Source organism: Neomonachus schauinslandi, chromosome 9 (genome assembly GCF_002201575.2).
Source record: "Neomonachus schauinslandi chromosome 9, ASM220157v2, whole genome shotgun sequence".
In the NCBI taxonomy this organism is placed as follows: domain Eukaryota; kingdom Metazoa; phylum Chordata; class Mammalia; order Carnivora; family Phocidae; genus Neomonachus; species Neomonachus schauinslandi.
Window position 1 is genome coordinate 108,600,791 of NC_058411.1, and position 21,413 is coordinate 108,622,203.

The 21,413-nt window shown below is 47.4% G+C and overlaps 1 protein-coding gene across 1 annotated transcript; it reads right to left on the minus strand.

Moving 5' to 3' along the window:
* Nucleotides 1-368: 368 nt before the first annotated feature.
* Nucleotides 369-21,393, minus strand: LARP6 (La ribonucleoprotein 6, translational regulator). Its single transcript, XM_021693977.1, has 3 exons — nucleotides 21,137-21,393; nucleotides 5,952-6,162; nucleotides 369-1,891 (listed from the first exon to the last, which is right to left on the minus strand). The coding sequence occupies exons 1-3, from the start codon at nucleotides 21,334-21,336 to the stop codon at nucleotides 824-826; spliced, it is 1,479 nt and encodes a 492-aa protein (XP_021549652.1). The 5' UTR covers nucleotides 21,337-21,393; the 3' UTR covers nucleotides 369-823.
* Nucleotides 21,394-21,413: the final 20 nt, after the last annotated feature.

A 21,413-nucleotide genomic window follows, 5' to 3' on the forward strand; every position in this document is an offset into this window, starting at 1 on the left:
AATGTAGGCCCTTTCTCTTTCTGCCACACCAGGTGGCGTCCAGAGACAAGGGACATCAGCCAAGGAAAAGGAGGCAGTCCAGGGACACATCCGGAGAGCTTGGTCTCCAATAAGCTGCCTTGGCCTGGGTGGGACTCACCGTGCCGGGCGACGTGGTTCTCCAACAGCCGCACTGACTGTGGGGACCTCTCAGGCTGCCGGGGCCGTGGGGGGAGCCCCAGGGCTGCCCTGGGCACCTTCGAGAAATGCGTCTCCGCTCAGCTCCTCAGGGCCTCCTGACCTAACACCCACAGCCTCGTCAGACAGCGCAGACATTTGTCATGCCTGACGCCTGTGACCTATGACTTCAAGAGCCAGCACTCCCAGTCGGATGTTTTATTATTTATTCACTTGACAGGAATACACATTTGGTCCTGTAAGACACCATGCTACCGGCTGAACGAGTGGCCGTTACACAACAGAACTCCCGTGGGCTCTCTGGAAGGCCCTGCGTGGCCCGCGGAGGACAGCTCAGTCGCCGCGGGGAAGAACTCTGCCCTGAAGAAGAGACCGGCGGCCTGAGCGGCCCCGGGGAGCCTCCAACCCGCAGCCCTGCAGGGCCATAACATTCAGACGCATTGGGCATCAGCAAAATAATAGTCATGCTGGTTGTTCTGAACTAGAAGATGTTCTTAAAACCACAGCGTACCAGACAACTTATATGCATTACAAATATATAAATTAAGAGGTCTACACGTATACAAAAATCTCTCGATGGGGACCTAATCGCATTCTCTGCCATGCCAGGTATTTCGAGGGAGCCGGTATTAAAAATAGAAGGTATTTATACATAGGCCCTGCCTCTCTCGTGTCCACCATGGAAGCCCCTGGTGTTGTCAGGGCCCCTGGGCAGTCTCAGCACCCCCACGGGTAACCCGTCTGCAGTCTGCATCTTCCGGGACAGCAGGGGACTCACTCCGGGGCTCTTCTCCTGGGTCCCCATCTCAGCCAGGCGGCGCCTCCGAACCCACGGGCTACCAGAGGGAGTGATGCTGCTGTCAGAGGAATAATCCGCGCACTTGCGGAAGACCTCAGGACTGGGGCCACAGTTCAGCCGCCCCTCCTCGGCCAGAGGGGATTTTCTGGAAACGCCTTTGCGTTGAGCCAAGGGGCTGCTCCAGGGACTCGAGCACGGGGAGGCGTTCGGGCTCAGAAAGAGATTCTGGGGGCCAGAAGGGCTGAGCTTGTTGGCGACCGCATGCCGCCGGCCAGCCATGGGCGACGTGGGATTGCTCTCGGGGTCAGAAGAGCTGTTGGCGGAAGACTCGTCACCCATGTACTGCAGCTCCTCGACTCTCTTGTTCAGGGACTTGTTCGGGTGGCTGCTTGCGGTGGGCTCCTCGTCCTGGTTCTTGTCTTTGAGGGGTTTCTTTTTGGGGGGCTTCATGCCAATCAGGACGGCCTTCATGTTCTCCCTGCCCTGGGATTCTGTGCTCATGAACTCATGGGCTTTAATGGCCGCCTCCACCTCCTCAAACTCCACAATGGCACACTCCTGGGTCCCCACCTGGCTGTACCGACTGCTGATCCTCCGGATATCAGGGGGCAGCTCCTTCCCTGGTTTGAGGATCCGCACCGACGAGATGACTCCAAAGGTCCCGAAGAGCTTGAGCAGGTGCTCCATGACCTTCTCCTGCACCCTCCCGTTCTTCTGGGGGATGGCCAGGGCCCACAGCTTGGGGGACAGGTGGAGATCGTAGACCAGGAGCATCTTGCTCGGGAGGTTCTCATTGGGGAAAAGCGGGACGGGGGTGGTCCTCCTCACCTTCCGCTGGTCCTCATTCAACTCGAGGGTCACCGAGTACTTCAAGGCGTGCGCCGTGGTTCTCCAGTCCCGGGTCAGGTGTTTCACCTGAAGAAGACAAAGCACATCTGGAATGGTACCTATTTGTCCTGGCCTATCTCGTGGGCTCTGCCATCTCCCTCCCTCCTTTCCTCACCCCCGGGAACACTGGTAGCTAGCATCGTAGCTCGTGGGCACGGGCATTCAAAAGTCTAGTGAGCAAACGCACACACGTGTGACAATGTCAAGCTAGGCAGCACAGTTTAGAGCAGTGCCATCCAACAGAACTCTCTGGCGATGGAGATCGTCTAGTGCACCCACATTTAGCGGTTCAGGCCCTGCAAAAAGGCTGTTAGATACACAAGTCCAAGGCCCACCTCCAGCTGGTGGTAACACTTGAAGTTTCTCAGCCTCTCAGTGCCTCAACTCCCTCATCTGTCAAATGGAGACGCTAATCATGTCCACCTCACAGGGTTGTCGTGAGGATCAAATGAATAAATCAAAAGATACCTATCTACATGCAGACATACATTATACATCCACATACAAAACAGAACAGTGTCTAGCTCATAGTGAGTATTCACGTGCTATCGTTACTTCAAATATTATGTGCTATCATTTTGACAGGATTCGGAGATTTTAACATCCAAACACTTCTCTGAAGTCGTGTTTCTCTGTTTACGCATTTGATACACAGGAAGTTCCAAAAGATCTTTCATATTCCACTGCAATATCTCGTGAAAATGATGTGGACAGTTTTGACTTGGAATAAAATCCAAGCAGGGCCTCCCGGAGAATGATGAAACAGTCCCTCCCTCCCTCCTCCTCCCTGAGTGGAAATTGTGCGTATTGACGTGCAGTATAGGAAGGCTGTGTTTATATTGTAAAGCAGTAATTTTCAAGAGGCCCACTTCCGCTGGAGGGAATGCCAGGGAGAATGAGTCATCCCATCCCACAGGAACAGTGGAGGCGGGTGGGGTGGGTAACCTGAGCCAGGAATGGCAAGATCACCCTGAGTCCTCTGAGTCCAGGCCAATGCAGTCACCGTGCAGAGGAGCTGAGACCAGACAGGAACTTTCCAGAACTCAAGAACGGAGGCTCGCTAACAGGGCAGCATGGGGGGACCTTGCAGAGCTATGAGTAGAGGCAGGCTCCAGCAGAAAGGGGGTGTCCACTCTAGCCTAGGTCTCGGGGGAACCGCAAGTCCCCTACACCCGGAATCAATGGGCTGATCTCTGTGACACACACCGGGGACAGAGGGTCAGCAAAGGTCCAGGCAAAGGGTCAGACTTCAGGTGAACGGAGTCAATCAGAGATCCAGAAAGGGTACAGAAAGATGCTGACCAAAGGTCACGGCCAGACTGTGAGGAAGCCCCAGGTTGTGAGGCAGTAGCACTCAGAGGATGACACAGGGGGGAGGGAGACTTCTCCAAAACCAGTCAGGAAGGGAGCACTCAGGAGAGGAAGAGCAAAGCTACTGCCGAAGCCTGAAGCCTGAAGCCTGAGCAAGGAGGGCCGGAGCTGCCTTCCTCCAAGGGCTGGAGAAGATGATGCAAGACCAATGCAACCGAGAGGGAAGAGGGCTCTGGCAAGGACCCAGCACCCCTCCAGAGCCAGGAGCAGGGTCTACTGGGAAGTGCCAGCTAGAGGCTGAGCATCCTCGGGGCACCATCTCAGATGAGGAGCCCGGGAGGTGCTTTCCTTGTGCAGTTAACTAGAAGAACTTTCTAAGATTTTCAGAAACTGTCATTTGCCTGTTTGTCCTATGTGTCTCCTGTTATGATCAGCAGGAAAACCTCTGGAATGAAAGGGGCCTTTGCTGTCACTGTGGAGGTGCTGGGGAGTCCATGGCGACTCTGCGGCCAGCTTTGGACAAAGAAGAACCCTCCTAAACGGAGCCATAGCGGCAGCTTCAAAAGGCAAGAAAGTCAGGCTGACTCTTGGGGTCCCTGGGGAGGAATAAAGGGAGGAGCCCTGGCTGCTCTGTTGTGGGGTCCCCCACAAACACATTCATGTGAGGGTTTGCTCACTGTTCCCTGGACACCTGTGATATTGTGACGTATCATTTCGACAGGACTTGGGGATTTGCATGTTCAAATACTTCTCTGAAGTCGCGTTTCTGCATTTCTGCATTTGATGCAAAAGATCTTCCGAAGGATCTTTCATATTTCAATGCAGTAGCTCCTGAGACTGGCGTGGACGGTGTCAGCTTGGAATAAAACCCAACTTGGGGCCTCGCGGAGAATGCTGAAACAGTCCCTCTCTATTACACATGTACGCTGCTCTTTGTCCCCCTCCCTGGCACGGAGTTGCTGGAACCCTGGCAAGTCCTCCGGGACAAGAACACTAGGACTATCTTTTGTTCTAATGAGGCGATGCTTGGCAGGCTCCTGGATGGCTCCTGGTTGAGGGCCGGTCACCAGAAAGACCAAGCCATGGTTAGAAGCTTGGAATTTTCAGGGAAGGGAGAAGGGCAGGAAACTGAGTTGATAGTTGATCATGCCTCCAGGAGGAAGCCTCCATAAAAATCCCAGTCCTGTGGGCTTTGGAGCACTTCCAGGTTGATGAATACACCCATATACTGAGAGCACCCCAACTCCTCAGGGACAGAAGCTCCCACACTCAGGGCCTTGTTCTGCATATGTCTTCAGCTGGCTGTTCATCTGTATCCTTCATCATAGCCTTTATTAAACTGGTCAATCTAAGCAAGTGTTTCCCTGAGTTCTGTGAGCTCTTCTGGCAAATAATCAAATCCAAGGGGGAGGAAGTGATGGGGACCCGTGATCTGTAGCCAAGTTGGACAGAAACTGTGGGTCACCTGGGTGGTCACCTCCTACTGGCCATTGGCTCCTGCAGTGGGGCAGTCTTGTGGGACTAACCCTTAACCTGTAGGATCGGATGCTATCTCCGGGTAGATACAGAACTGCTTGGTGGGGAGCCCCCTCCCCCAAAATAAACATCCGGTGTCAGAGTGTTGTGTTAGAGGGGGAGAGCATAGGAGCCACACAGGAGGATGGGGAGGCTTTTCCTTCGCAACAGGAAGAGCCCCTTCCCTACTCCTGTACCTTGAAAACTCCTACTCATCCAAGATCCTATTTCAACGTCACCACTTCTAGAAAGACTTCGCCATCATCCAGGCAGGGTTACTGGCTCTGATGAACACGACTTTGTTCTTTCACTGCCTAGGGTCATTGTGCAATCCTGCACGGATCTCTCTCCTTCCCTGGACTCTGCAAGGGCAGGGGAAATGCCACCTTCATGTCATCTGTCCTGTGCCCACCGCAGCAGTCAGGGTGCAGAATGGATATGTTTGGTGACTGGGTAAAAGGACAGAGCACAAGAGGAGAGGGCAGACTCTAGCGGCAGGTGAGGCAGAGAACGGCTCCAGGGAGAAAAGCTCTCCTCCAGGGCTCTCTGGCAAAGTGCAAAGGCAGCCTGGCGCGGACCCAGCTGTTACATATCCCGTTATGCAACAGGCCATGCGCTGCTTTTCCATTCTAGTAAATATGCTTCCCCCACAGAAGACACGGAGTTCTTATTAGAGCTCGTCTGCCCACGCTTCGAGACGGAGGGAATTCACACAACGGTCCAGCTGCTGGGTCTGCTGCCTACATGGCAGCAATCACCATATAGCCCACTTCGCCATACTGATGAGGATGTTGGTCTTACACACGGCTAAGGCTGCAGGAGTCTGGAAGGAGGCCCATCCCCCAGAGTTCTAGGTGCTCCTTCTCTTTCTTATTTATTCAACTGGACAAGGGAAAAGCCTGAGTTTCACACAATTCGAGGCCCAGGAGGTGTCTCTCAAGGCCACTGAGTCCCCAGCACCCTCCCGGCCACCCACTCGCCTGGCAAGAGCGCCTGAACTTTACCAAGAACAAGCACTATCATTGCATAACTGCCATCCGCTGACATCTGTCCCAACACCCAGGCCCCTTTTAATACTGTGGGAAGAGAGTCTTCATAAAGATCCTAAATCCCTGTTCTGGATCATTTTTCTCTATTTCAGGCCCCAGAGGGGTGGAAAAGAATCGCCAGTCACGAGGTATCGAAGGGGCAGAAAATATTTAGAACTGCAACCCCCACAGCCTCAGAGTCCTCGAGTCAGCTTGTGAGAAGGAAGCCTTACCTTTTTGAAGGACGTGAGGAGCTTGACACTCACGTACCCCAGTTTGTTCCTCCTCACGTGCTTGAGCAGGAAGGCGTCCTTCTCCAAGTTTTCATCAGAGAAATAGAATTCGATCTGATCCACCAGCTTCCTGATTAACTCCTGGTCCGGGGGCTTCCACTCCTGCTCGCCTTCCTCACGCTCGTTCTCGCCCCCACTCGTCGTGGCGCCACTGGGACCAAGAGGAGACACCGGGGGGTTACAGGCTGAATTGCTGTCCGCCCCCCCTCACACCCCCAAATTTCATATGTTGAAGTCCAAAAGCCCTGTATGTCAGTATGTGACCTTACTTGGAAACAGGGCCTTGCAAATGTAATCAGTTAAAGACAAGGTCGCACCAGATGGTGGGGGTGGCCCCTAATCCAGTATGACTGGCATCTTACAGAAAGGGAAATCTGGAGGCATGAGCGCACAGGAAGAATGCCATGTGAAGGTGAAGGTGGAGATGGGATGCAGCAGAAGCCCAGGAACAACAAAGGTTGCCAGGAAACCACCAGAAGCCAGGGGAGTGGCCTGGGACCCATCCGTTCCCAGATCCTGGAAAGGGAGCGCTCTTCTGACCCCTTGATTTCTGACTTCTGGCCTCCAGAACCATGAGGCAATCAATTCCGTCATTCTAAGCCACCCAGTTTGCGGTACTTTGTTTCTGCTGCCCTAAGGAACGGCACTGGGTCACACCTGACCTGGACTCCTCAGAGGGGGTGATCGCCACACGGGGCTGACTTTTGCCCCACTGGGCGAAGAAATCATGCTTCTGTTTTTAACACGAACGGAGAGTCATTAAAATGACAACACGCTCTACTAGCATGTATGTGCTCCTGTACCACGGACAGGATGCTTTTCACATCCCCTTTTTAGTCTTCCCTCCCGCACTCCACCCCCCAAATCCTGATTTCTAGAAGATAATTTGTCAGAGTAACTAAGAGTCCCAATCCTAGAGTTAGCCCATGTAGGTTCAAGTCCTGCCGCCACCATTTATTAACTGAGTCAATGCAGGCGAGGATCTCCCCTGCCACACCTCAGTCCCGTCATCTGCACATTGGCATGACAGTCACTCTCCCGGTAGGACAGTCAGAAGATTAAATGAACTGATACATAGAAATGCCACACAGGTGCCTGGCACGCCCTTAGAACCTGGGAGGTGGCACTCACTTGCCCCTCAGATCTAGGATTGAAACTCAAATTTTCCGTCCCCAAAGCCAGCACGCACAATACTTTCCACGTTTTGTTGGGACCCTGCCACAGAATCTGAAACAATCCCATTCACTCGGGCCCTTCTAAATGAAACCCAAACCCACCAGCAGCTCCACCTGAACAGACTTCTTCCCCCCTCTCCCTGAGAATATTAGGATATGAGAATGAGCCAAAGAAATCCTGAGCAAAGCTTCTTTGGAAGGCAAATCTTTCACCGAGGGATGACAAAAACCTCAAAACCATCAACAGTCAAGGACTTTGTGATGATCTGCATCATAGTTGACACCATTAATTAGAAGCTCTTGAAGGTGAGTTCTCTCTGGCATATTTAATGACCAAATTAAATTATGTATTATACAATATCATATATATCTTATTCGATAAAAAGAAATGGTCAAAAATTACTTCCAGAAAAAAACATTACTGCTTTCCTATGTGGCAGCTTGATTTCTAGTAACACGACTATCAGACCCAGAGTCCCCATGAACATGTGCTGAGTCACGAGAGCATCTCCTGGGATGGATGCAGACACCGAGTCCGCCTAAAGCATTCAGGGTGCTTCTACTCTGTTGGGAGAACCTGAGGGCTCAGAAAGTTCACAGTAGCATCTTCACAATAGCCAAAAAGTAGAAGTGTCAGGGGCGCCTGGGTGGCTCAGTCACTTAAGCATCTGCCTTCAGCTTAGGTCATGATCCTGGAGTCCTGGGATCAAGCCCCGAGTCGGGCTCCATGCTCAGCGGGGAATCTGCTTCTCCCTCTCCCTCTGCCTCTCACCTCCGCTCGTGTTCTCTCTCTTGCTCTCCTCTCTCTCTAACAAATAAATAATCTTTCAAAAAAAAAAAAAATAAAGAAGCAAGCAGTTAACATTTCCCTTAGATTGGGATTAAACCCTTAAATAAAATAATCAACTAATACAAAAAAGGGGGGAGGGGGCTCAGAATGTAAAAATCAACGCTTTGGAACAGGTACATAAATGTATGTCCTTCAACTCCAGCAAAATTTTCACCGACTCTAACCACCCCCCCACCAAAAAACAAAACAAAACAAAACAAAAACCCAAAAAAACCCCACACAATTGTGGAAGAGTCAAGATGAGAATAAAAATGGAATATTCTGGCAGGAGAGAAAATACTAAATAAATCTGTCTCCCAATTTTTCCAATTCAGAAATTATAATTAGCATAAAAGTAGGCGTTGGTTGATTTTAAAATGAAGAGTTTAGTTATTTGCCTGCAGACAGTCTGGAAATGTTTTTGAAATACCACACCGATGTCCCAAGACAAACGTGTACTGATGGAAAAAAAAAAATGGTCTGAGAGACTAACTTTAAAAGTATGTTTTTTAAAAAGTCTTTTAAAAATGGGATGGCAGGGGCGCCTGGGTGGCTCAGTCGTTAAGCGTCTGCCTTCGGCTCGGGTCATGATCCCAGGGTCCTGGGATCGAGCCCCGCATCGGGCTCCCTGCTCAGCAGGAAGCCTGCTTCTCCCTCTCCCACTCCCCCTGCTTGTGTTCCCTCTCTCGCTGTGTCTCTCTCTCTGTCAAAATAAATAAATAAAATCTTTTAAAAATAATAATAATAAAAAAAATAAAAAAATAAAAATGGGATGGCAAACTAAGGGAATATATTAAGGCTGCCTATAAGATAAAACAGGTCAAAGGCAACTTAAACATTAGACAAACTGAATATTTTATAAGTTTCTAGAAGATAGCTGTGGTAGACATTAGTCAGATTCACCCAACATCTAATAGCAAACTCTTTCTCACTTGCCTTCCTTTATTATGGAGGCTATAAAAAACCAAACCAAAACAAACAAACAAATAAAAACCAACCCTAAACATGTACTTTCTCAGCCTTGGTTACAGGTAGTAGCCATCTGTCATGGTATGGCCAATAAAACACAAGTGAAAATTTTTTGGCCCTGCCTCTTCCCCTTTTATCTGTTTTGAGTGTGGGTGTGATGGCTGGAGCTGTAGCAGCTACTTTACTACCATAAGAAAAAAAGCCAAGAGAATCAGCTTGGCCTCATTTATTGACATTATTGGCTCTGATATTATTGAGTTGCTGAACCAATTCCTCTATCTACCTACCTGCAAATTTCTGATTACATGAGAAAAATAAAATCCATTTGTTTAATTCACTTGTTGCCTGGGTTTTCTATTACTTACAGACAAATGGCAGGATAGTAATACTGCACTGAGAAAAGTGGTCCTCAAACATGCCAAAGGAAAAAGTGTCATTGGAACAATCAATGGAATGAAAAAGGAGAAGCAAGATGGACAAAACCGATTTTCACTTTATTAGAGAAAGCTTATCCCGTAATTAGAAGTTAAAATAGATAGGTTGAGTACACCAGATACAATAACCTCAAATGCATGGTAAAGTCTGAGCCGCACTGACAAGGATGAGAATAAATAGCCAGAGTTGAGGTGAGGTGTGGGATAATGAAGAGCGAAGAGTTTTGAGTGGACTCAGGTATTGGCAAAATGGTCTTAGTACAAATAGCAAGTATATCAGAGGTGACCAGACCATCAAAGGGACCCACAGCCTAGCAAGTCCTACTCCCCACCTAAAGTAGTTGACGCTATTATAAAAAGTAAATGCATAAACAAATAAAACACAATGGAAGGATGGGGATGCAATTTCTCAATTTCTCCAGTGCCCATTCTAGAACGTCCCATTCTTCCCAAGGTCTGCCATGGGAAGCCAGCCCTTCCTCCCTGCAGATGACTCTATCTCAAACTTGATGGAGAAAATCAATCAGACTTGCCCAGAGCTCCCTTGTGCACCCCTTCCTTCCCCGAAAACTCGTTCTGTATGTCTGGGCATCTGCCAAAGCATCCACTGGCCATATCCAGGTGCCTTTTCTCCACCTTGGTCATCTGCAGGATGGGACACAGCTGACCCCTTTCTTCTCAGTAGTCCTCCTGCTAGGCTTCTGTGACTTGTTCTTTTCTGATTCTTCTCCCCCATTTAACTGCCCTTCCAGTCTACTCAATCTGCTCCCATGTCTCCAAGGATCTATCCTTGACTCTTTGTCCCCAGGTGGCCTCTACACACTTCAGCCCCTGTATAGCTCATCTAATTCAGATCTGCCTCCTCCCACCCCTCCATCCTTCTCTCACTCTTGGGCCCCCATCCTCAATTCATCTACCTGCCTGCCTGATGCGTGGATAGCCTGTTAGCACTTCAAATCCACTATGTCCAGAACTGAACCATCACCTTCTGCAGAGCTGGACCTCAGGGAATACTGAAGCCTAGACCTGCCGAGGGACATTCCATCTGGGAAGCTTATCTTCCTTTCATACAGTCTCATGGTAAGCAATCCACCCTGGGGGGAGAGGGGGTGACTCTGCATCAGTTCTTTGCACCCAGTGAGCAGACATGGAGGTTCCAGAACACGTGGGCAGTCCTGGGGAGGTGATATAAAGCCCTATGCAAGTGCAGTGGTGAGCTTCCTGCACCGTAGGACCCCCTCTCTACAGGAGTGCTCTCAGCGGCAACTGTGCATCTCCAAAGGGGGACCTTGGAAGAGAGGCAAGGCCTTTTTGCATATCTGGGAGCATGCTGCCTTGTCTCCTGATTCATGCAACAGCCGTTGAATGAAAAAGACCCTGTATCCTTTACAAACATTAAAGAAGTTTATATCCCTTAAATATGAATGTTGGTAACTTTTTGTCAATTCCAGCTGTCCTGTACAGACTATCTTTCCTCCCAAACTGCCCCATTAACTACTTTCCCTATTCACTCTTCTTTGCATTTAGGCTCCAAACCCGAGATGCATCTTTTAGCCCTCTCTTTTGCCCCCACACTGAGCCAATTATCAGGTGCTAATTTTTTTATTTTGCATTGTCTCCCATCTGTTCTCTTTTCCATTCCAACTGTCCTCATTACTTCTCCCTTGGACACTATTAATAGTTCAGCAAAAATGAATCTTCAAGGAATACATACACATAGCAAAAAATAAAACAAAACAGTACGTAACTTAAAAAGAAAGCAACAATTCCCAGCTCCACCTCTAGGGAACCTCCCTAGAGGCAACCTCTATTCAACCATTTCATTCTTAATGAGACTTGCCTTGTGGTTCTATAAATTATGTTCATGGTCCTATTTCTCACTTGCCAATTTTCGACATTCTCTATTCATGTCCTATTATATAAGGTGAGGATTTGGAGTCACTCATCTCCCAAAGCCTCTTCTTCTAATTTTTAAAATTTTATATTAATTTTGGGTTTTTTATTAGCCTTCTAATTGTTTTAAAATAATACACTTAAAATTCTTATTCCATCAACATTAAATGATAGGTCTTGCTTCCTCACTACACCTGACGTGTGTGTTATGACCCTACCTTCTTCTCCTCTCCTTCCATTTCCAACCTTTCAAATTCTATCAGATGTATCTTTATTTTATTTTGTCATGGCTCGTTATGTTTACATTCTATTCTGTAACTAATATTCATGTTTTGTCTACAGATACTAAAAGTTGAAAGTCAACCCGTTGTGTTTATTTTTCTGGCTACAAACATGACTCTGGGCAGGGAAGAGGTGTTGGCTAAGATTACATTTCTTTCTTAAAGTCCTATTAGTTGACTGACCACCTGGATCGATCCTCTATGTCCCTATCCTCTCTTTCATATCGTCTGTCTTTGCCTTTGTCTTTGACTTACATGGCAAGACGTTTCCTGACATTACCTTCCAATCTTTGTTGATGAATTGCTTAATTTCAGGAATTATGTACTCTCTAAGAACTCTTTTATGTCTTCAGATTGCTCCTTTTTAAAAGCATCCTGTTCTGGTTTTGTGGATGCAATATATTAAATTCTCTTTCAGTACTAACCAGAGTGTATATGTATATATATGTGTGTGTGTATGTATATATATATATATACATACACACACACATATATAGTTGTTTTTTTTTATGGTCTCTTTGTTTCCAACAGTGTCACCTCTATATCCTCTGGGATCAGTTTTTCATTTAATTTCATGTAACTGGTTTTCCTCATGTAACTGATAATCAATTCATCTTTTTATTAAAAAAATTTTTTAAGCAAACTTATTTTAGAATAATTTCAGACTTACAGAAAAATTGTGACAGTAGTACAGAGAGTTCCCATATATCCCCCATCAGGCTTCTGTTATCAATATTTTGCATTAGTATGGTACATTTAATGAACTGATATCAATACATTATTATTAGCTGAAGTCCAGATTTCCAAATTATTAGCTGAAGTCCAGGTTATTCAGATTTCCTTAGTTTTTTTACCTAATGGCCTTTTTCTCTTTCAGGATCCCATCCAGGATACTATATTAGATTGAGTCATCATGTCTCCCCAGGCTCCTCTTGGGTGGGACAGTTTCTCAGGCTTTCTTTGTTTTTAATGACCTTGACTGTGTTGAGCAGTCCTGGTGAGATATATTGTAGAATGTCCTTCCTTTGGGATTTATCTGATATTTTACGATTAGATGGTGTTTACGGGTTTTAGGGAAGAGAACGACAGAGGTAAATTGCCATTCTCATCACATCATATCAACATACCTGATCATTGTGGATGTTGACCCTGCCTGAAGTAGTGTTATCTGGTGTCCTCACTGCGAAGTTACTACCTTTCCCCTTCTTCCATACTGTGAACTTTGGAAGGGAGTCACTGTACACAGTCCACACTTAGGAAGTGGGGAGTTGGGCTCCATGGCTATTTATTTTGAAAAATGAAGGAACGTCTGGCTTGCTTTCTCTTGGTGGGTGAAGCAGGTTCCCTCCACAGCCATGTACTGTGATTCGCTTTCTTCCTAGGTGGTTCTATAGCCGTGGGTGGGGCATGCCAACTGGCAGGCTTCACTGTAGGGTGGACAGACAGGGAATTATTAAATAGGGGCTTTATATGGCGGAGGAGTTACTCTGCAGGTACCAGCTCTACCTTAGCCGTCCTAGCTCACCAGGTAGCTCATTTGATTCCTTTAGAAAATAATCCTACTTCTTCTTTTTCTCCTTGGAAGTAAACAGTATGGTGGTTGCTACTTTTCACGGTCAGGCAGAGAGGTGAGGCAATTGTTTTAAAGGCAGACTTTAAATCACCTCTCAGGTATCAGCATCCCTTTTAATCCCTACATCCTTCACACATTTCCGAACCAGAACCTTTCTAGGGTTCTGTCTTCCCACCTCCTCCCACCTCCCCCCACTCCACTCCTGTTGTGTTTTGGGTTAAGCCTCTTCCACTCTGTGCCTTATTACACATTTTGAAGAACGGCTATGTCGCTGCTCTACTTTAATACTAATACTCATGTTTTCTATCCTATTAAATAAAATCCAAAGTCCTTAGCTCTTTATTCGGATTCATTTCCAATCTGGCTGTCACCAGCTTCCAAACGTATTTCTGTCTATTTCCTTTCAGATCCTTTGCTCTAAAACAAAAGCAAGTAAAAGACTAATAGGTCTCTGTAAGTGTCGCAAGGTTTCTGGACTCCATCTCTTGGTGCGTGCTGTTCCATCTCCTTGAACATCTGGCCTCTGTCTCTCAGGTCCAAATCCTAGGCACACGTCAAGCTCCATCTCAAATGCAACTCTCCCAGGAAGGAAATCATTTCAACTTCTCCTAACACCTTGCCTGTATCAGAGCTACTATGTGCATTTCTAGTTAGTGCCCTGAACCCTCAGCGCCTGGAGGACAGGATTCACATTGGTTTCTTTCATTCTGGCACCAACCCAGAGCCCTGCACATAGTGGGAATTTACAAAGCATCACCAATGTAAAGTGAATAGCTTCTGTTAAGGGCAAATCCCACCTATCAGAATTCTCTGAGACAGGAAGTATGTTACTGGTGAATATGTTATGAGTAGCCTTTCAAGAGGACTTTGGAAAAAATGTACATTTAAGTTTTATGTTCACATTATTGTTTCCTTTTAAATATATCATTGTAGGGCGCCTGGGTGGCTCAGTTGGTTAAGCGACTGCCTTCTCCCTCTCCCACTCCCCCTGCTTGTGTTCCCTCTCTCGCTGTGTCTCTCTCTGTCAAATAAATAAATAAATATATCTTTAAAAAAAAAAAAGGGCGCCTGGGTGGCTCAGTTGGTTAAGCGACTGCCTTCAGCTCAGGTCATGATCCTGGAGTCCCGGGATCGAGTCCCGCATCGGGCTCCCTGCTCGGCGGGGAGTCTGCTTCTCCCTCTGACCCTCTCATGCTCTATCTCATTCTCTGTCTCAAATAAATAAATAAAATCTTTAAGAAAAAAAAAAAAGAACACATCAGTACCCCTAATTTACAATGATATATTTATTTTTATTTTTTTTAAGATTTTATTTATTTATTTAATTGACAGAGAGAAAGACACACAGCGAGAGAGGGAACACAAGCAGGGAACACAAGCTTCTCCCTCTCCCTGGGAGAGGGAGAAGCAGGCTTCCCGTGGAGGAGGGAGCCCGATGTGGGGCTCGATTCCAGGACCCTGGGATCATGACCTGAGCCGAAGGCAGATGCTTAACGATGCTTAACCATGCTTAACGACTGAGCCACCCAGGTGCCCCGATGTGTTCTTTTTTTAATAGCTGTAAACCTCCTAGAAATGAAAACAAAGGGTAGAAACAAGGAGGTACATTTCAAAACAGGTGATTGGGCTCCATGGATCAGTGTTGAAATATTTATCGTATTTGTAAATAATCTAGAGAAATAAGTACAGCATAAAATCTCCAGGGTTGCCTTTCTCATAAAATCTCAAGATAATCTGGAGATATTAGTTGAATGGTTAATCAAACGTCACCTTATGAATAAAAATATCCAAAATAAAATGGTGGAATAATGAGCTCCTCACTATGGTTTTCAACACAGAAAAGATTTCCTGGACTCATCATCTATCCTTGCAGATGGTCTAATATGGTGCTTTGGCTACCAATACCAGGAAAATGGTGGACAGCAACAAGGTGGATATTGAACAAAAAAGACAAAGCATCATTTATGAAAATCACCAGGGTCCGGTACAATCTGTGTATAGCTCCTTTTGACTTGCTATAGGAAAAGGTTCTAAAGGTAACCAAATTGATAATGCAATATAAGAACACAAGGACAGACTCAAAAGATAAAGGTTTTTCAGAGAGACAAGTGGGAAACATATACGGGGATGTGTCCAACTTTGGAAAGGCATTATGGGAACAATTATATTTTGGATACCACTAGCGGAGGCCCCATGCTATGTCTGGATGGCCCATGGGTTCTTATAGACTTATTACAGACATCATGACCCTTTTTTCTTACCCGGTCTTCTGCCATGCTGTTCTGACATAATTCCTAGGGCCTGAGAAAGGAGTAAAACTAGTGGATGTCTCTGCGGGTCTAAATAATGGTTTGTGGTGTGAAGCAGAGATAATGTATGCAAAGTATTTAGTTCCACATCTGGTACATAATTGGCATTAATAAATGGAGCCTTTCACTATCATCACCCAGAACAGAGAAAAGATAGCTTATGTAATGTCCCTGAAACATCATGGAGAGAAAGGAACCTAGATGTTTCTGTTGTTAAATGAAGGTATGCTTCAGTGATTTTATTATTCATACTAATATTTGATATTATGATTTTAAATCATTTTCACACATTGTAAGACAAAGCAAACAAGTAAATATGTTAATGTTGTTAAGAATCAAGACTGTCAGTGCAAAAAAAATAAAAGAAGTAAAACAAAAACCCTATGTCAAATATGAGTTGGAATTATCAACATAAACTTATTTTTTATTTTTAATTTTTTTAAAGATTTTATTTATTTATTTGAGAGAGAGAATGAGAGAGAGCAAGCACATGAGAGGGGGGAGGGTCAGAGGGAGAAGCAGACTCCCTGCCGAGCAGGGAGCCCGATGCGGGACTCGATCCCGGGACTCCAGGATCATGACCTGAGCCGAAGGCAGTCGCTTAACCAACTGAGCCACCCAGGCGCCCAACATAAACTTATTTTTTAAAATGTATTTCCTAGCTCTATTGAAAGGGCCTAAAACCAATGTTGCCCCAGTGGAAATTAGCACTCTTAATTCCAGGTCTTGGTTCCTAAATACCTTCCCGTTAGTATTTACTAGCCACAGGGATTCCTGTGGAAATGGCTGGATCCCATGACAGGAGTAGGAAAAGTACAAAGTAAGGCCAGAATATCTAATATCACAAAGCAAGAAAGTGCTCAAAGACTCACGGGCATGTTCCAAAAGGCTATACTGAAGCCAATCTGAAGGGGTGCCCCTACTTAATCAGGGACATTTTGAACATCAAAAATAATGATTGTAACTAATTTTTTAAAAGTGAATAAACAGGGGCGCCTGGGTGGCTCAGTCGTTAAGCCTCTGCCTTCAGCTCAGGTCATGATCCCGGGGTCCTGGGATCGAGCCCCACATCGGGCTCCCTGCTCTGCGGGGAGTCTGCTTCTCCCTCTCCTGCTCCCCCTGCTTTTGCTCTCTGTCAAAATAAATAAATAAAATCTTTTTTTTTTTAAAAAGTGAATAAACAGAAGTCCATGAATCGAGGAGGGCCAAAAGGAGGGCTCTAATTTAAATTATTTGATGCGACTATTACACCCACTCCTCTCTTTGAAAACTGGTCATTAAGCATTTATGTTGCCTCATTAGAAGGAACTCTTGTTCAATTCCAGATGATGAGGCAAAGCTCTCTTATACAGAAGAATACCCGCCAATAAATGTACAAAGGATAGGGGCGCCTGGGTGGCTCAGTCATTAAGCGTCTGCCTTCAGCTCAGGTCATGATCCCAGGGTCCTGGGATCGAGCCCCGTGCATGGGGCTCCCTGCTCAGCCAGGAGCCTGCTTCTCCCTCTGCCGCTCCCCCTTCTTGTGTTCCCTCTCTAGCTGTCTCTCTCTCTCTCTCTCTCTGTCAAATAAATAAATAAGAATTTTTAAAAAATGTACAAAGGTTAATAAAATTAGAAAATCACCAATTTGTAATTCCTGAGGAACTGACTCAGGCAAGGATCATCAGCGGATGCTAAAACCATTAGGTGAAGGGCCTTGTTGAAAGAATATTCACAGGAAGCCCACAGATTACTTGTTAATTGCAAAGGGAGAGATGTACCTTCACAATGAGAGATCACCTTAGTCAAGTGGTCAAATTAGAGCATCACTTTGGTGAAAGCCGCCTGAGGTGATGCAACAAAATGTCTGTGGCATTGCCTGAGATGTTCTTGCCAAATGTTTAATCCGAATTGAATCAGGCCCTTAGCATACCTTCCAATTTACAGGAAACACAGAGTACAAAGGAGCAAGTTAAACTAGATGATCAGAACAAAATCAGACCACTTTAAACTGGAAAACGTTCAACAAGACATCTGGCCTCTTATTTCAAAATAGCAACGCATTAAAAAAAAAAAAGTGTGAATGTTCTAGATTGAAAGATTCTAAAGAGACATAATAGGCAAATGCCACCACCTGGACTGAATTCTGTTTGGAGGGGAAAAAGAAACATCTATAAAATACAATGTGGGATGACGGGGGCGGGGTGGGGAACCCAAATATGGGACTTGGCTATTAGATCATTTTAGGGCTTATACTAGGGAATCATTGTTAATTCTCTTAACTGCAGTAATAGTATTGTGGTTTTACAGGAAAATGTCATTAGTAAGAGCTCCCAAATAAAGTGCTGAGGGTACAGTAAGTACTGTGTATATTTTCAAATGGATCAGAGTAAACCACTCCTAAGTCCATCAAACAAATATGGCAAAATATTAACAACTGTTAAATCTAGATGGTAGGTGTATGAATGCTCACAATACTACTCTTTCACATTTTATGTTTGAAATTTTTATTTCAAAAAGGTGAGAATAAAAAGACAGACACCTTTTTAGTGAGAGAGGTGTGGGGAGAAGACTAAAGAACATTTTTCTTATTTTCATGTATTGCTTGTACCCCAGGGAAAAGCCAAGTATTGGGCTGAGTACTGGTCGTACAGAGAGGACTAAGGCGAGGTCATTGCCTTCAAGGATCTCACTGTCTAGTTGGGGGAAAACCACACAAATACTTCAACCAAATGGCATAATGCAATGATAGAGACATGCATTCGTTCAACAGATATTTAGGAGCACCCACTATATGCCAGGTGCTGAGGATACAATGAGAGCAAGGCAAGCACGGTCCCTGAATTCACAATGAGAGAGACACCTCTCATATTGTTGTGAGAGAGACAGAACTATACAGTTAAAATTGAGGTAAATGGTAGCTATAAAATGTGCAGAGTACTACAGCAACTCCAAGAACAGGAAACAAACAGCTTTGGGGTGGGGACTGGGGGTTGTGGGGATGAAGCAGTGATGTGTTTTTGTTGTTGTTGTTTAGTTTCAGAGGTAGAATTTAGTGATCCATCAGTTACATAGAACACCCTGTGTTCTATGTGTCCTGTTTCATCATGTGCCCTCCTTAATGCCCATCAACCAGTTACCACATCCCCTCACTCCCCTCCCCTCCCCTCCAGCAACCCTCAATTTATTTCCTAGAGTTCAGCGTCTCTCATGGTTTGTCTCCCTCTCAATTTTCATCTTATTTTATTTTTCCTTCCCTTCCCCATGTTCATCTGTTTTGTTTCTTAAATTCCACATAGGAGTGAAATCATAGGGTATTTGTCTTTCTCGGACTGACTGATTTCGCTTAGCATAATACCCTCTAGGTCCATCCACATCATTGCAAATGGCAAGATTTCATTCCTTTTGATGGCTGAATAATATTCCTGTGTGTGTGTGTGTGTGTGTGTGTGTATCACATCTTCTTTATCCATTCCTCTGTGGACAGACATCTGGGCTTTTCCATAGTTTGGCTACTGTGGACACTGCTGCTATAAACATTGGGGTGCATGTGCCCCTTTGATCACTATGTTTGTAACCTTTGGATAAATACCTAGTCGACGCAGTGAGTTTTAAGGCTAACTAGAGATCAATCAGAGACCCAGAGGAGGGAGTACAAAGGCAGGTAGACACAAAACTGTACCCTCTGTTCAGGATTCTAGAGGGGTCAGTGCTGGGGGAGCACGAACTGCTGAGTCAGGCAGGGAAAGAAGCAATGGGCCAAGGAGATGATGTGGGTGAGTGCCACATCTCAATAAACAGCTTAAGGAAACTGGGCTTTCTCCTGAAGGCTCTGGAAGCCAAGAAGTGTCCACACAGGGCAGGGGCTGCTGCTGTGGCAGGCTGGCCCAAACACAGGGACAGCATGGATCCTGTTCTTGGCTGCATTCTCATGCTCTGGATGTCTGCCTGCTGGGCTCTGGATCTCTGCCTGCTGGGCTCTGTCAGCTCCAATACCCTGAAGAGCCTCCAGGGATTTTCTGGGGTCAACTCTCTGCCAGTGGGCAGCAGGAAATGCTTCAAACTGAATGCTCCGTGAGATTCCAGTCCCTGGAGCTGGGAGGGAAGGGTGGCTCTGGAGAGAGTGTGTGGGGGGGAAGTAGGAACAAGAAGCCCACCCAAATAAGGATCATGTTCTCCTCATCTCCACAGGGGGATCTTTCCAGGCCCAAGAAATAAGTAGGGCTTTAATCCCTGCTAATGGTGCAATCTCAAGACTTAGTCCCCAGTATAGGGGGGAGCTCTCTGCCCCCAACTAACTACAGGCAAATGAAATCAGCAGGATCAGCCACTCTGAGCTCCTTTACGTAACCTCTGAAATTATTTGACTAGGTGGCCACCTTCTCCTCAAGACTGAGATGTCAGTGACTATGGACTCATTATTTTTATTCTGAACAAATGAGTGAGTGAATGAATCAGGCTTTACAGTATATAGAGTGCTGACAGGTCTACTGTAGCTTCTGTCATCTGCTATGGCTCAGCATTTCTGCTCTAAACTCTTGGGCTGGACTTTCCTCCTCAGATACCTCTGTCTCCATTGAACTGCCTTGAATCTCTGGGTGCCTACATCCAGACCTCTCCCACCGGGTAAGGGTCAGCCAGTGATGCGGAATGGCTCTGGACCCAGTATCCTCATGCCCTTCAGTCGAGTATTCTGCCAATGAAGTAAATTATCTACCTGCCAGGGAGTGATCCTGCAGAGCCCTGACAACTAAAAAGCATGTGCCCAGAAACCCCGAAGAAAGAGGGTTCTTAAGAAGTTCCTGTGGGCATTTTCCGGAATTTGCAAGTTCTGCCATTGCTCTACTCTCGTGGTTATGGATACTCCATACTCTTATCTCCTTTCAACAGCAGGAACAAAACCACAGACTCGAAAGGTGCCGGCGTTGGTGGACACAAGTCCAAGGTCTCCGGCTGATGACCGGGCTCAGGGCCCAAAGGCACCGTTAGATAGGTGGCTTCCTGTGCCATAACAGTTCCAGACTGCCTCCATCACTCAGGAACCCAACTAGCAAGATGATGATGCAAGCACAGAAGTCGGGTGGGGGAGGCTGCGTGAAAACGGGAATCCCCGGCCCGCGAGAATGCAAGCAGCGAGCCTTGAGCTGATTGCAAACCAGAGCAGGAGAGCTCTCTACACCGTGAAATCACTCCTCGGATCCCCCAGCCGCCAAGTGTCCGCGGGGCTGGGCTGCCCCCACCCATGTGAACTGATAAGCAGACAGGACGAAGGAGGCAGTGAAGGCTAGGTGGGGTCCCTCTCAGGGGGAGCTGGGCCAGTCTCGGAGGGCAAGACAGGGCTGGGATGGGCTTTGGGGAAGGTCCCGGGTGAGCGCACGCAAGGAGAGCCTCCTCCGGGGGGAGAAGATGGCGAGGATGGCCCAGGAGGGAATTCCTCCCGGGCCCCAGGGCATGCCCCACGTCCAGGCCCCTCCGAGCCCCGCCGCCAGCCCCGGGAGCTCCGGTCGGGCGAGAAAGCTGCGGAGCGGGGCACCAACAACCGCCGAAAGCAGGTTCTGCCTCGGCCGGACGCCCGGAGCAGCGGCCCCGCGGCGAGGCTGCCTGGGGGGACTTGTCCCGGCGCTCGCGCTCGGCCGGGACCCGGGGCGGGCTCCCTTCGGCCGGGCCGCGCCGCCGCGCCTACCTGTGCCCGCGGCTCGGCTCCTCCTCGCTGGCGCTGCCCCAGCCGGGGCTCAGGTACCGGGCCGGGTCCCCCGCGCCGCGCGCCTCCGCCCCCTCCTCCTCGTCCTCCGGCTCCTCCACGTCCTCGGCCTCCTGGATGGCGACGCGGATCTGCACCGCCGTCTCGGGCCCGGGCAGCGTCTCCTCGCCGGCCTGGGCCATGGCTCGCCGGCCGGCCGGGAATGCGGCGCCGCGGCTGCCCGCGCGCCCCGAGGCCCAGCCAGCCGGGCCGCGGCGAC